This window comes from Oncorhynchus clarkii, chromosome 17 (genome assembly GCF_045791955.1).
Source record: "Oncorhynchus clarkii lewisi isolate Uvic-CL-2024 chromosome 17, UVic_Ocla_1.0, whole genome shotgun sequence".
Lineage (NCBI taxonomy): Eukaryota > Metazoa > Chordata > Actinopteri > Salmoniformes > Salmonidae > Oncorhynchus > Oncorhynchus clarkii.
In genome coordinates this window covers 27,084,851-27,100,862 of record NC_092163.1, presented here as the reverse complement: position 1 = coordinate 27,100,862, position 16,012 = coordinate 27,084,851, and the positions used below count along the sequence as shown (strand labels likewise).

Below are 16,012 nucleotides of genomic sequence, written 5' to 3'. Positions count from 1 at the left end.
TCTGAATACTTTCCGAAGGCACCGTATATCTTACGTCCCAATGCATCACACTTTTCCAGTATCAAAGGGTCAGAGATTTCAGATCATCATATTTCATACTACCTGCTCTGTGCCTTATAGGGAAAAGAGAATCAACTCACGTTTCATATCATTGGACTTTAGGGTTTCACTGATCTCCAATGTAGCCATTCCCAATAAGATGTCGGCTTTCAGCGTCTGATGACTCCATACCCGGAAAATGAGCTTACTGAAAGGTGTGAGAATTCTGTGTAGAGGGAAAAAGTATATTTAGTTAGGGTTTAAACACTGCACGTAGACTATACAACAGTACACAAGGAAGAGACAATAGTGTTGTCACGATACCATAATTTTGACTTCGACACCAGGTTTAGTATCACGATACTCAATACCACGGCAAAAAAAAAACAAAGCGCATTAGCCAAAGTCACAGAATGGCACTTGATCCAGACAGATCCTTTGAGATTAATATCATTACATTTGACATTAGAATGTATGCATTAATGAATAAAATCATGCAAATCAATGTGATTTTTTTCTTTTACCAATCCAACTACAAAAACAACATAATGGTAGTAATTTATTTTAATGGTAAATCTCTATTGATAAACTGGGTAAATCAAGACGTATGCCTACATTTGTGAGCAGGCCAGGTGGCCTATAGGACTACTTTATGTGTGTGCGTCCTTAGTCAACATTGACAGGAGCGCTCCAAACAAAAAGACAATGACTGAATTGACAAAGTCGTTTCTCACAAGTGTAGCATAGGTTGTACACTGTGGAAACAATGTGTCCACTCCAACAATTATAACAGGAAGACTGGAATAATAATATTTAATGCATTAACAGCAATTACGTAACCAAAGCAAGAAAGTGTAGATTAGGAATTAAGAGTAAACGTACTCCTAGTGATATACAATGCATTCTCAAAGCATTCAGATACCTTGATTATTTCCACATTTTGTTACGTTACAGAATTATTCAAACATTTATATTGAAATGTTTTTTCACCCTTATCAATCTACACACAATACCCCATAATGACAAAACAAAAAGTTTTTTTGAAATGTTTAAAATGTATTACAAATAAAAAAACTGAAATCACATTTACATAAGTAATCAGACCCTTTACTCAGTACTTTGTTGAAGCACCTTCAGCAGCGATTACAGCCTCAAGTCTTTTTGGGTATGACGCTACAAGCTTGGCACACCTGTATTTGGGGAGTTTCTCCCATTTTCCTATGCAGATCCCCTCAAGATCTGGTCAGGTTGAATGGGGAAACTTGCTGCACAGCTATTTTCAGGTCTCTCCAGAGATGTTTGATCGGGTTCAAGTCCGAGCTCTGGCTGGGCCAGACTTTGGGTCTTTGTCCTGCTGGAAGGTGAACCTTCGCCCCAGTCTTAGGTCCTGAGTGCTCTGGAGCAGATTTTCATCAAGGATCTGGCAGGATCATCCCCACAGCAGGATGCTGCCACCACGATTTTGTCACCATGCTTCACCATAGGGATGATGCCAGGTTTCCTCCAGATATGACGCTTGGCATTCAGGCCAAAGAGTTAAATCTTGGTTTCATCAGACAACAGAATCTTGTTTTTAGGTGCATTTTGGCAAACTACAAGCTGTCATGTGCCTTTTACTGAGGAGTGGCTTCCGTCTGGCCACGCTACCATAAAGGCTTGATTTGTGCTGCAGAGATGGTTGTCTTTCTGGAAGGTTCACCCATCTCCACAGAGGAACTCTGGAGGTATGTCAGAGTGATCATCAGGTTCATTGTCACCTCCCTGACCTTTCTTCAAATCCTATTATAACAATTGGATGACTTTGGGTGTTCCAGTAAGAAACAATGTTGCCTTCATTAGCCCAATTTATTCCAATATTTCTGTCATTCAGTGATATTTATTCCCATAGTAATTCGTTATGGATCCATCCAGATGTGGTTAGAAAACAATGCATTTATTTGGTGGACTCAGTAAGATAAACTCAATGATGGTTGAAGACGATGAGCCCCGGCAAAGGCAATCAACATCGCTCTAATCACAGTCAGAAGACAGTTGAAGAGATTTTATATATTTTTTTCTCCCCAGAACAGTAAACATGCGTGTTCTCTTGTTTTGTTCTGTAGTTTCGACGCAATGATTTGTCTGACAAACAAAGAACTTTGTGTGCAGCAGGCCCAGGCATGGACCAAATGCAGACAATGGCCCAAAACACATTTCCGCCTGGATTTGCATTGCAAATGAGGGCATAAACTAGGTCAAGACACCAGCAGAGTAAGTAGACCTTTATGTAGTAAAGTAAAATGTTAAATAAAAATAAATAAAATACCTACAACACTTTTAACAGCACATTATTCAACATTAGTGAGACTCATGTCGCCTACGGTAGGCCTACAGTATAACATCTCTACTCTGCCAAGCCTACAAGGAAAGATGAACTGGTGATGCCCAATAAGACGTTTTGGCTTAAGAAAATTACGATACAATAATGCAACAAGTACATTGATCATCTCAGCTAGGTTTTACCCGTGGTGCAACTAAAATGTAGTTGAAATAAACATGGAATATATTGCAAGTTTGGGGGGGGGGGGGGGTTCACACCTACAGTAGCCGGGCTATTAAATGACCATTTTGTAATAAATCACACACAAAAAAAAGAGGTGGCATTCCAGAGCTCACAGGTGACTCTCCGTGACTCTCCTGGCTCTGAACCAATGCATCAGCCGATTCATTTTACAATCACGGCTTAAGCGATTTAATTAAAAGGTTTCAGTTAAGAAAATATGGCGCTTTACAACGAGATAGGTCGAGAGTACTGTAGGCCTAAGCTACTAGGTGACTGCAAGTGAAGAGCAAAATAATCCTTATATTCCAAAATAGAAATCCGATTGATTTATCAAGACCAGTCCCCATGCTCTGTAATTCAATAATAATAATAATAATAATAGTTGGATAACAGATCGGCTCTCAGAACTCATTAAGCGGTGGCTTCTATCTTCAATATAATCATTAGTTCAGAAGATTAAACCCATAGGTTTTGGGCCTGCAGTAGGTTATAATAAATGGAAAATTGCGTGTCAATTAATAAACCATGTGCCATGGAATCGGTACATAAAAAAAATAAATAATAATAATAATAATCTCTTCCCAACTAGTTTGCAATCTATATGGCACAGCTGTCAATTTTTTGGTCCTTAAATTAAACTGGTGTCATGACATTGGCCTGTTGGTGAGATTTACGACCCCCATAAATACCTTTCCCCCTTTCCACTCTCTCAAACATAGAGAGTGACTCTTGGAAAGCCCTTTGTTAACATAGAGAGTCGGGTAACATCAAAAGGGTGGTGAACATAACCATATTTCGGTAATCCAACTAGTTGAAAATATGCGTTGGTACTTAAAGAAAATGATATCAGATCAGTTGTCATCTGAGACATTATTATTGATGATAGGATGACATGAACTGTATCTTGGAAAGTCTACACATTATAGTTTTCACATTCACATGGAACTGTTGTGCAATTTAAATGTTTAAATATGAAACTATTTGTGAACAGATGAAATATAATTTTAGCTTCTAAATGAGAGAATTGGTTTTCATAAGTGAACTAGGCTCAACTCAGTGGCCCCGCCCGTGTGAGCCGACATTGGATGTGAACTATGAAACACTCCCTTCTCTCCCTACTACATAAGCCCTTTACGAAAATGTAACATTTGTGTTCCCGAGGACGACGGTCCATACATTAAAAGGGCTAATATCAAATTACAGAACTAAGCCAACTTCAGCGGGAGCTCAAAGTATGGCAATTTAGTTTAAACGTTGAACTCTTATTCACAAAATAAGTGATACCTCCTAGCCGTTGAGTTAGCAGCACCAGATGTAAACGTGGGCTAGGAAAGGACGGACAAAGTATCTGTTCTACCACACGACGACGGTACTACAGCGTATCCGTTCTGCCACAAGACATATTCTTCAATGGACAAGGGAGATCTCTGTTGGGTAACATGGCCTTCCATCTATGACCAACCTATTGAAGCACAGCTCAGAGTAAATATTTCTTGCATTTTCCTTTTCCAAATGGGCGGTTATTTAGAATGCATAAGATTCTGTATTTACGATAGCATAGCTTCACAAGGTCCAATCAGAGACCAAATGATTTGTTCCTCAGTCTTCCCGCGCTTTCATTCGAACCCCAACCCCCTTTTTTTATGTAACCAGCCGTCAAATCTGTTCCGTCCGCTAGGGACATTTTCTTTAATGAAAATTAGCAATCAATGTATGACCCATCTTGTGTATATGTCGTTCTGTGTGATTGTTTAGGTATTAGTAAATAAATAAACCAAATGTTGTATTGCTGATTCAACTTGTTAGCCAGGGTTAGTGAAGATAACCAAGAGTTTACGATGTTCAGATGAGACTGAATAAGGTGACGATTAATAATTGACTGCTATTGATGTAAAAGATTACCAGGTCTTTAAGAGTTTATTCGGAAGATAACAGCTCAAACATTCTTTTGTGGTGCCCCGACATTCTAGTTAATTACATTTACATGATTACAGAGAAATTATTTTATTAGAATAGCAAGTCATATCACTTAATCCGGCATAGCAAAGACACAACACTGGTATATATTTTTATTTATCACAATTTTCTTTAACTTGTTATGGCTGGAATCCCGTTAACGGGATAATTGTCATCTAACAATTGCTGAATAGCATAGCGCCACATTAAGTACACTTAGCATCAAGCAGCTCGGTCACGAAAATCAGAAAAGCTATCAAATTAATCGTTTATCCTTGATGATCTTTGGATGTTTTCACTCACAAGACTCCCAGTTACACAATAAATGTTCCTTTTGTTCCATAAAGATGATTTTTATATCCAAAATACCTCCGTTTGTTTGGCGCTTTATGTTCAGAAATCCACAGAAAAGAGCGGTCATGACAACGCAGACAAATTCCAAATAGTTTCCGTAATGTCCACAGAAACATGTCAACCGTTTTTTATAATCAATCCTGAGGTTGTTTTTAAAATATATAATCGATAATATATCAACCGCAAATGTCTTGTTCAGTAGGAGAGGGAACGGCAATGTCTGCCCAAACTCTGTTGCGTCAGCAAAACTCCTGCGAACACTTGACGCGATGTTATCGTTCCGGCTCATTTTTCAAAATAAAAGCCTGAAACTATGTCTGAAGACTGTTAACACCTTGAGGAAGCGATAGGAAAAGGAATCTGGTTGATATCCCTTTAAATGGAGCAAAGGGAGGCTATGGAACATGGGAGATTTCAAAATAGAAGCCACTTCCTGGTTTGATATTCCTCAGGGTTTCGCCTGCAATATCAGTTCTGTTATACTCACAGACAATATTTTGATAGTTTTGGAAACTTCAGAGTGTTTTCTATCCAATACTAACAATAATATGCATATATTAGCAACTGAGGAGCTGGCCGTTTACAATGGGCACCTTTTCATCCAATCGACTCAATACTGCCCCTGCAGCCATAAGAAGTTAAACTACTTTGGTTTTTAATGCAGGCCCGACAGACAAGTTCCTTAATTATTTTAGTTTTTTACTGAAATTACAATCAACTTTCTATGTCTTGTTTAAAAAAATAACGATATTTTGATTAGCGTTTTAACTCCCCATTGTGATAGTGTGGTGCAATGACAGAATGCCACCATCTACCACTAACAGTCGCAGCATAAGCTCGTAACTTTATAAGGAAGAACCACTGTATGCTAAATGAATATACATTTAAATTTTAATGCAAATAATTATTGCTGTAGTTACACTGTCAGTGACTGCTTCCATTTGGGGTTGTGTGTATTGTTGCATTTCTCGGTCTTCTTCGACTGGCCGTCCACAGCCACCTCCACGTACGGACTGGGGCCAAACCAGTTCTTTTTGTTCTCCTTCAGTTTGGCCGACAGCACTGTGTGCAAAAGAGGACATAAAACACACAAATAGCATGGTAAGCAAAAGTGTAGTAAATGCTCATCAGCACTGAAGTGAGATATTGAAATAAACCTTGAAATGCGAGAACTACATTCACTTAGGCCTAACCAATAGACTTGTTTTGGGGTCTGCCAATATCCTACCATGTTATTTATATTTTTTTGAACCACTGAAAAGCAAAGTTCCCTCATAAAATTATTCTATACACTATAAGTACTTGATCAGAGCCTGTGCCATCAGCTAGGCCTATAGAGAATAAGCACTGCCCAGTCCCATTCAAAGGTGTCTTCTGCCTCCTCGGGTGTCAGCGGCTGATTCTTATTTCCATTCTATCCACAAAACGATATTAAATGCCTACTGAAAAAAATAAAAACATACCATCACTTTACTATTAGCTACTCAGGGCTACAAGTTAGGGTGTAACAAAAGGTCAAAACTCACCAGTAACTTGAAGTTGGGCCTTCATGGTTCAGCCATTAACACTGAAGCCCACTTCGGTTACGACAGGCTCTGCAGAGAAAGCAAACGTGACATCAAATGTAAACATTAGAAAACAAGACACTCGTCTATATTACAGGTGTTCTGGTTTACACAAGGGATTATCCCACTGCAGTCAACGGAACGTTTAAATATACTACTATACTTAGGCCTATAACAAACCTATGGAGACTTAAACTAAACAAGGCAATGAAATGCTAACATTGAGCATTTTGTTGTACAGAGAGTAAAAAGTAGCCACATAGCCTACCTTGGCATACTAATAGGCTAGGCAATCCCAACTACCATGTTCCTGTTCTACCATAGAGCCGTGACATTGGTGGTCACAGCTACATCAGAAGGATAGGAAAAGTTAAATCCCTCCTGGATTACCAGATTACGCAAACTAGTACATCATGAATCACCGATAGTTTTAGGCCCTGATTGGTGTCCTCAGATAACCGTTTGGCCTAGCGGCTCATAGGTGACAGTTACAGACTGTGGGTCCTTGTTAAAAAAAATAATAATTTAATCTGACTTTTGGGTTTATAGATTTCATTATATCTTAGATTTAGACCTACAGTGCAGTCGGACTTATTCTAAAACGGATTAAAATAGTTTTTCCCCCTCAACAATCTACACACAATACCCCATAATGACAAAGCAAAAACAGGGTGAGACATTTTTGCAAATGTATATTTATAAAAAATGTTAAAAGCGGAAATATGACATTTACATAAGGATTCAGACCCTTTACTCAGTACTTTGTTGAAGCACCTTTGGCAGCCATTACAGCCTTGAGTCTTCTTGGATATGACACTACAAGCTTGGCACACCTTTATTTGGGGAGTTTCTCCCATTTTCCTCTCTAGATCCTCTCAAGCTCTGTCAGGTTGGATGGGGAGCACCACTGTACAGCTATTTTCAGAGATGTTCGATTGGGTTCAAGTTCAGGCTCTGGCTGGGCCACTCAAGGACATTCAAGACTTGTCCCAAAGGACATTCAAAGACTTGTTTTGTTGGAGGGTGAATCTTCACCCCCAGTCTGAGGTCCTGAGTGCTCTGGAGCAGGTTTTCTTCAAGGATCTCTCTCTACTTTGTTCCTTTCATCTTTCCTTCCATCCTGAATAGTCTCCCAGTCCCTGCTGCTGACAAACATCCTCACAGCATGATGCTGCCACCACCATGCTACACCGTAGGGATGGTGCCATATTTGCAAAAATACCTAAAAACAGTTTTTGCTTCGTCATTATGGGGTATTGTTTGTAGATTGAGGGTAAAAATGTATTTAATCCATTTTAGAATAAGGCTGTAACGTAACAAAATTGGGAAAACGTCAAGGGATCTGAATACTTTCCGAATGCACTGCATCTACATAGCCTAATTTTGCTAAGAAATATCCTACCTAGCATGCCAACATCTCATGTCTGACTCACTAATGTGAGCAGAGTTGTATCCAAAGCAGACCCAATACAATTAAATCAAGTCGATTTAATTTAGGTTTAGGAAACCTGTTCCTTCGATAACAAGCTATGAAAACGCATTTGTATGCGACTTTCCAAGAGAATTGTAAGATTTAGCCTAAAGTTATAAGTATTCAACGGGGCCTTGTTGTCTAGGATTGGCTATATGCACGGCGTACCTACGTAAGGCCAGTGTATACATTCAAATCTGCCAACAAGTTAAAAATTAATGTATAATAATATGCCAATGGCACAGTCCACGCCATTGAAAATAAATCAGTGCTGGGGGAAACAAACATATTAGTTTAGGACAGTTCTTTTTGATTGGGATAAAAGCTTTGGTATGATGAAGCAGGATGGAGCAGTCAAAAAAAAAATCCTACATCTGCTAATCATCAATGCAGTAACTGCAAATTGCAGGAAAAACCAAGGAGAAAATGTATAGGATATTGCACTAATAATTTATTACACTTGTAAAGCGCATTTTTCATATTACAAGAATAATATCAAAGTGCAACAAATATATATTGTTTTAAATAAATAAATATTTATACAAACAAACTGAGTGTACAAGACATTAGGAACACCTGTTCCTTTCATGACAGACTGACCAGGTGAAAGCTATGATCCCTTATTAATGTCTAAGGCTGACCCCATTTAGTCAACTGGTCGATTGTTTGGTTTATAGACTGTTGGTCGACCGATATATATATTTTTTTAGTCGAGCCGTTGCATAAAAAAAAACATCTTGATTGTCGCCTGTCTCAGCAGACTAATCCATTGCAGACGTCGCGGGGATGGCACACCAGTAGTACATTCACCCTTAATTCCCAGAATTATGTATGTTTGGTTACCATAATTTCTGTTAATGCAATCAATATATTATTATTATTTCAGTCTTTTACTCTTCTCATTGTCAGAGTGGACGCATTGTTTGCAGAGCGCACAACCTAGGCTACACTTGTGAGAAACAAGTTTATTTCATTCCATTTAGGCAATGAGTTGTCAATTTATTGTCTTTTGTTTGAAACGCTCCTGTCAATGTTGAGTAAGGACGCGCACCTGATTATGCATATAAGTAGGCTTAGGCTACCTGGCCTGCTTGCAAATGTAGGCTTATAAAATGTGCCCATCTGGGGAGCTGATAGTATTTCTGATTCTCTTAACTCACCACCACTAATGAGCTGTGGAGCTTCTCAAAGTAATTTTTCTCCACCTCAAATAGCAAGTAAATTAAGTCTGTTTTTACATCCATTGAGAATTACAGTAGTTCTTCAATGTAGCCTATTTGAACAATATTTCCAGGTGTCTCTCTTTCGATAACCACTCTGAAAACCATAACATTTCTACCGATCTGCATGTCAGTTATGATAAATTGGCACTCCAAATGGAAAAAAAGGTTGCTGACCACTGGTGTAGCCTATTACCGGCAACTTCGGGACCGTAATAGCAGAATCTGTGAAGGCCAGCAGCAGCGGGAGGTGGCGGTTCGGGAACAAGTTATCTTGATTTCTGTCTCCCTTGAGTCATTTGTGTGTTTTAATTATTTAATCACAGTGTGCTTAACCTTTTCACGCATGAGATCCAAATATCTCTAACGGTCATCCAAACATTAGTTTTTTTTATGTGCGCGATGTCAGAATGGTCTCACTCACTGTTCCAAAATGTGATTGTTACGCAACAGGACAGTTAACCCACACTGCCCTCAAGCTATTTATATATAGGCTGTTTCAACTAGTCAATTTCAAATGATTTTCTAACAAGTTTCAATGAAGGTGTGTTGCCCCTACTCATTAATTCACATTAGTAGCCCATTTCACTGGACAAATTATGTTTGAGGCTTTATTGAGCCTGACAAACTCTTCAGCGAGAGTTCAAGCACTTCCCCAGTGTTTCCCCAGATTAAGTATGAAGACATTTGTGCATCTCTAGTCAAAACAGGTCTTGCACAAACTTTTCCCCCCTGGCATATTTTCTGGCTGGTGTCTGCATTGCCTTCATGGTTGTTTTCCTTACAACTAATAACGTAGGATGTGTGCGTTCCTATCAAAGGGCCTTATCTTCTGTGCATTGTGTTGTCGTTTCTACTGTAGCATTCCGTATGCATGTACAGTACCAGTCAAAAGTTTGGACACCTACTCATTCAAGGGTTTTTCTTTATTTTTACTATTTTCTACACTGTAGAATAATAGTTTAGACATCAAAGCTATGAAATAATACAAATTGAATCATGTAGTAACCAAAAGTGTTAAATCAAAATATTATATTTGAGATTCTTCAAAGTAGCCACCCTTTGCCTTGATGACAGCTTTGCACACTCTTGACACTCAATCAACTTCATGAGGTAGTTACCTGGAATGCATTTCAATTAACAGGTGTGCCTTGTTAAAAGTTAATTTGTGGAATTTCTTTTCTTCTTAATGGCTTCGAGCCAATCAGATGTGTTGTGACAAGGTAGGGGTGGTATACAGAAGATGGTATTTTACAAAATAGGGTTAAAACCTCTCTAGGGTAGGGGGCAGCATTCAGAATTTTGGATGAAAAGCATGCCCAATTTTAACGGCCTGCTACTCGGGCCCAGAAGATATGCATATAACTGGCAAATTTGGATAGAAAACACTCTAAAGTTTCCAAAACTGTTAAAATAGTGTCTGTGAATATAACAGGACTGACTTAGCAGGCGAAAACCTGAGAAAAATCCATTCAGGAAGTAGTTTTTTTTTTGGTTTTGTAGTTTTCTATTCAATGCCATTACAGTATCCATTGACATAGGACTCCATTTGCAGTTCCTATGCCTTCCCACTAGATGTCAACAGTCTTTAGAAATCGTTTCAGACTTGTATTCTTATAAATGAGGTCGTAAGACCAGTCTGAACGAGTGGACCCAAAGTTTTCAGGCGCATGGGCATTTCTTGTTTACCTTTTATATTGACGACGTTATTGTCCGGTTGAAATATTATAGATCATTTAGGCAAAAAAAACAAAACCTTAGGATTGAATATAAACATCGTTTTACATGTTTCTATGAACTTTACGGATACAATTAGGATTTTTTTTGTCTGATTGTTTTGACTAAGTTTGAGCCTGTGGATTACTGAAGAAAACTCGCTAACAAAACTGAGGTTTTTGGATATAAAGAGACTTCATCGAACAAAAGGAACATTTATTGAGTAAATGAATGTCTTCTGATTAACACCATATGAAGATCATCAAAGGTAAGGGATTAATTTTATCTCTATTTCTGAGTTTTGTAACGCTTCTGCTTGGCTGGTTACTGTTTGTAATAATTTGTCAACTGGGCTATGTTCTGGGCTAGGTATGTTCCGGGCTAGGTATGTTCTGGGCTAGGTATGCTTTTGCCGAAAAGCATTTTATAAATATGACACTGTGGTTGGTTTAACAAGAAGTTCATCTTTAAACCTATGTCAAATATGTTTTGTTTTCTGAATTTTTATCATGAGCATTTCTGTAATTGAATTTGGCGCTCTGCAATCTCACTGGATGTTGGCCAGATGGGACACTAGCGTCCCACATACCCTAGAGAGGTTAAGTCAATATTACGGAAGAACAGCTCAAATAAGCAAAGAGAAATGACAGACCATCATTACTTTAAGACATGAAGGTCAGTCAATCCAGAAAATTTCAAGAACTTCAAGTGCAGTCACAAAAATTGTAATGACTTGCCTAGTTAAACAAATAAACTAAAAACATCCAGCGCTATGATGAAACGGGGTCTCATGAGGACCGCCACAGGAAAGGAAGATCCAGAGTTACCTCTGCTGAAGAGGATAAGTTCATTAGAGTTACCAGCCTCAGAAATTGCAGCCCAAATAAATGCTTCAGAGTTCAAGTAACAGACACATCAACATCAATTGTTCAGAGGAGACTGCGTGAATCAGGTCTTCATGGTCGAATTGCTGCAAAGAAAACACTACTAAAGGACACCAATAAGAAGAAGAGACTTGCTTGGGCCAAGAAACACAAGCAATGGACATTAGACCGGTAGAAATCTGTACTTTGGTTTGATTAATCCAAATTGTATATATTTTTGGTTCCAACCGACGTGTCTTTGTGAGACGCAGAGTAGGTCAACGGATGATCTTTGCATGTGTGGTTCCCACAGTGAAGCGTGGAGGAGGTGTGTGATGGTGCTTTGCTGTCTGTGATTTATTAGAATTCAAGGCACACTTAACCAGCATGGCTATGACAGCATTCTGCAGCGATAGTCCATTCCATCTGGTTTGCGCTTAGTTGGACTATAATTTTTCAACAGGACAATGACCCAACACACCTCCAGGCTGTGGTCAAATAGCCTTTCCAAGAAGGAGAGTGCTGGAGTGTTGCATCAGATGACCTGGCCTCCACAATCACCTGACCTCAACCAAATTGAGAAGGTTTGGGATGAGTTGGACCACAGAGTGAAGGAAAAGCAGCCAACAAGTGCTCAGCATATGTGGGAACTCCAAGACAGTTGGAAAAGCATTCCAGGTTAAGCAGGTTGAGAGAATGTCAAGTGTGTAAAGCTGTCATCAAGGCAAAGGGTGGCTATTTGAAGAATCTAAAATATATTTTGACTTAACACTTTTGGTTACTTCATGATTCCATGTGTTATTTCATAGTTTTGATGTCTTCACTATTACCCTATAATAATAGATTAATAGGGTAAACTTCATTATATTTGCTGACATCCTACAGTCAAATGTTGGCACCAGAGTAGAGTACAGTAGTCATTTAGCTATATGAACCATGGCCCTCTACAAAAACACCTTCTCCAATGTTGGTTACAAGGCAGTACTTAAATTAGGTAAGATAATAAATATCATGTTACCATTGGCGTAATAAAATGAGAGTTAAGGTGATTTCACCTCTTCCCCTTAATAATGAATCAAAGTGTTTGACACTGGAGGGGACCAGTAACTTTCTGATCAAACATTATTAATGTAGAAGCAGACATTTTTCATCATAATTTGATCTGGTTTTCTTCAAATATCCTCCAACTTCATGAAAAACATGATTTTGACTGTCCATGACCTTTAAAGACTGCTTTAAAAGCCCCAATAGCTTTGAGCAGCCCTGAGACTGTCAGGATTGGAGCGCCAAAGGCACGGTGCTTGGGAGGAAAAGGCACAGAACCCCATTGTGCAGAGCCAGGTCATATTGGTATGGAGCAGTTTGGCATGGCCTGAACGTAGTGTGCATGGAGGTTTATAGGGTGAGAGTAGATCTGACAAGTATGCAGGTACGGTGCTATTTAAGGCTTTGTAGACGACGAAGTGAATTTGAAAGGCAATTCAGTGAGGGACAGCCAATGGAGGCCAGCATGGATGGGGGAGATGGGGGTAGACTTTTTGGTTTTCCAGCATTGTTTTGGATGAGCTGTAATTTATTAATTGAATTTGCAGGCAGGCCCCCAAGTACTGTGTTCACATAATCAATTCTAGAGAAAGCAAATGCATGGATAAGCTTTTCTTGATCAGAAATGGTGAGAGGGTTTTAGGCGGGAAATGTTCCTTCAGATGAAAGAATGCCATTTTACAAATGTGACTAATGTGGGTATTGTAGGAGAGAGCAGGGTCGAATTTCCCAATCAAGTTTATGACTGAGGAGATGGGAATGATGTGGCCTCTATCGCAAGACAGATGCTGCAGGAGTTGTTGATCTGCTGGGGGGTGAGTATCAGAATTGCCTCTGTCTTGCTGCTGTTGAGTTGAAGGAAGTAATTCTGCAACCAAGATTTTACCTCTTCCAGACAGGATTTGTTTAAAGGTACACTTGAGCGACATCTGCATAGCAGTGGAAATGGGCACTGTGCTGTCTGAAGATCTGGACAAGTGGGAGCATGTAGACTAGGAAGAGAATGGGTGCTAGCGCCAACCCTTGTAGGACCCAACAGATTATGGTGGACTCCTCTGAACTTGTATCACAGAGGGTGACATCCTGCTTGCAGTTAGAGAGGTAGGTGAACCAGTTTAGGGCAGTCCCACAGATGGCAGTGTGCTCTCTGAGGCACTGCAGTAGAATGGTGTGATTTACTGTATCAAAAGCAGCACTGAGCTCCAGAAAAATCAAGATGATCCTGAATCTGCAGCCATGAGCAGGTCATTTGCAATTTTCACCAAGGCTGTCTCAGTACTGTGCATGGGTCTTAAGTCTGACTGAATAAAGTACACCCAAATCAATAGAAACAAAATGTTTTTGCCTAAATGTTCATATCTGTTTAATAACATGTTTTGGAATGACAATGGGTCCCACAGTATGGAAGCCCATTCCCACCACCCCAAGAAAATATTAAATGAGGATACTAACTCACAATTTAGAGACACACAACTCAAAATGTTGAGATACTAAGTTGAAATGTTGAGATAGTAGACCATACTTATACATGGTTTTTCATTTGTAACATTATGTGGTGATGCACGACAAGGTCCCAGAGTGGGGAGAACCCTAGTTGTAGAGTAGAACATTGTAATAAACCAGCTGTAAAATGGTTTTATATGGGCTATGATGGGGCCAGATTGGACAATAGAACTAACAGGGCTGAGCTTACTTTATGCTGGGTTGCATCGTGTAGGCCTTTGCATTTCCAATTAAAAATGTACTCACACAGTAGGTCATCACTACTGTGTTTATTAATTCCAGTCAATAATGTGATTGATAACAGGTAGCCTTGCCACCTGAAGTTTGAATATAAACCAAATTTGATCACATTAACATTTATCTTAACACAAATAAATAGGCCTATTTTAGGCTATAAATCCATAGCTTAGGCTATAAATACATGACGTTACCGCTTCGCTTCCCCTGGCCAAAAGGGATCAGAGCGCATAGGCATCTCTAGGCTACCTGCAGCTGTGGTTGTTATCAGTAGGCTACAGTTGATCAGGCTGAAGCACAGATTAATTGTGCACAAGTTCACAAATCACGAGGCAAATCAGTCTAAACAACAGTACTTTGTCCCCTTTTCAACGCGTTTGTGTCAATATTTGTTGGGGCAAATGCCAGCTCGCCAGATGTTTGCCAGCGGCCCTGCTGTGCTGATCTCTGCAATGTATTTAGATGGATTGACTTGCGCATCTCAAAATGTCTATTTAGTATCAGAACATTTCTAGATAAGCAAGTCAACATTTTGAAATACTTGGTCATAATTTCAAGATGTGAATTTGACCTTTTACATCAACCTTTTAAACAAATGTTGGTAGTGGCAATGGGCTTCCGAGGAAACAAGGCAGTCAAAAAAATAAAGGATGCTGGCCTATTGTTCCCCTCGCCTCATTTCTTTAGTTACTGTGACCTGGCTCACACATTTCTGTCTGGGTTGAAGGCAAACATTGACTCGTCCCTTGGTTTCCTAACTTCCACAGGCTAGTGACATTAAGTATGTCAAGGTCAGAAGTTGCCACAAAACCCCCTTCCATAACTAAAGGTTAAATAATAATAATATTTTTGTATTAAAATATAACGTTCTCTCACTACAAAACGCAAATCCGATCTTACATAATTAACTAGCTAGCTAGTTATGGTAGAAAGACAAACGCGTAGTAACTAACGTTATTAGTATTGCTTCATATTTTAGTTTGTGTGGGGGGGATATACGGCTAAATTAGCTAACAAACTAATCCACGTTTTAGTGTTAGGAAAATACAACCATGTAGACCTAACCACGTTAGATAACTAAATTATCTACTGTATGTTTGCTAGCTAAATTAGCTGCCCTGTAGATACCATTTTAATCATTTCTAATTCAACAGGGTACCGATACAACAATGTATAGCCTACTGCTACATGGAATATGAGCAATAAAATAGGAAAATGTCAAGCGAAAAGCAAAACGGAGATTACAATAACAATCCCTGGTCGCTCTGTCTGGTTGAAAGCAGGCCAAAAAAGCTAGCTAGTTACTAACAGCTAACAACAACAACTCTAGTAGTTAGCTATCATTACATATTAGCTTCACAACATACATAATAACAAACACTAGATTATAGTTAGCCATCTTAATGATTAACTAGCTACTTAGTCAGTAGCATGTGTCGCGAAGTTTTGCACAGGTTTGCTAGCTTTGAATTTTGCTGTCACACAGGTGAGATAGCTAGCTA

General features: G+C 39.1%; 1 protein-coding gene across 3 annotated transcripts in view; it reads right to left on the bottom strand.

Annotated features, from left to right (window-relative positions):
- The window catches only part of LOC139370657 (E3 ubiquitin-protein ligase Itchy-like), a 58,964-nt gene that overhangs the window by 42,712 nt on the left and 240 nt on the right, over positions 1–16,012 (bottom strand). For 2 of the 3 annotated variants that reach the window (XR_011627161.1, XM_071110263.1), the window contains exons 2-4: positions 6,418–6,486; positions 5,812–5,953; positions 141–265 (exon numbers count right to left, since the gene is read on the bottom strand). Coding sequence is in view for 1 of the 3 variants with exons in the window: in XM_071110263.1 (XP_070966364.1) it covers positions 141–265; positions 5,812–5,953; positions 6,418–6,442 (292 nt within the window). In the remaining 2 variants the exon portion in view is untranslated. Of the gene's footprint in view, positions 1–140; positions 266–5,811; positions 6,161–6,417; positions 6,487–16,012 lie in introns of those variants that run through there. The other variant, XR_011627160.1, reaches the window with a different exon arrangement.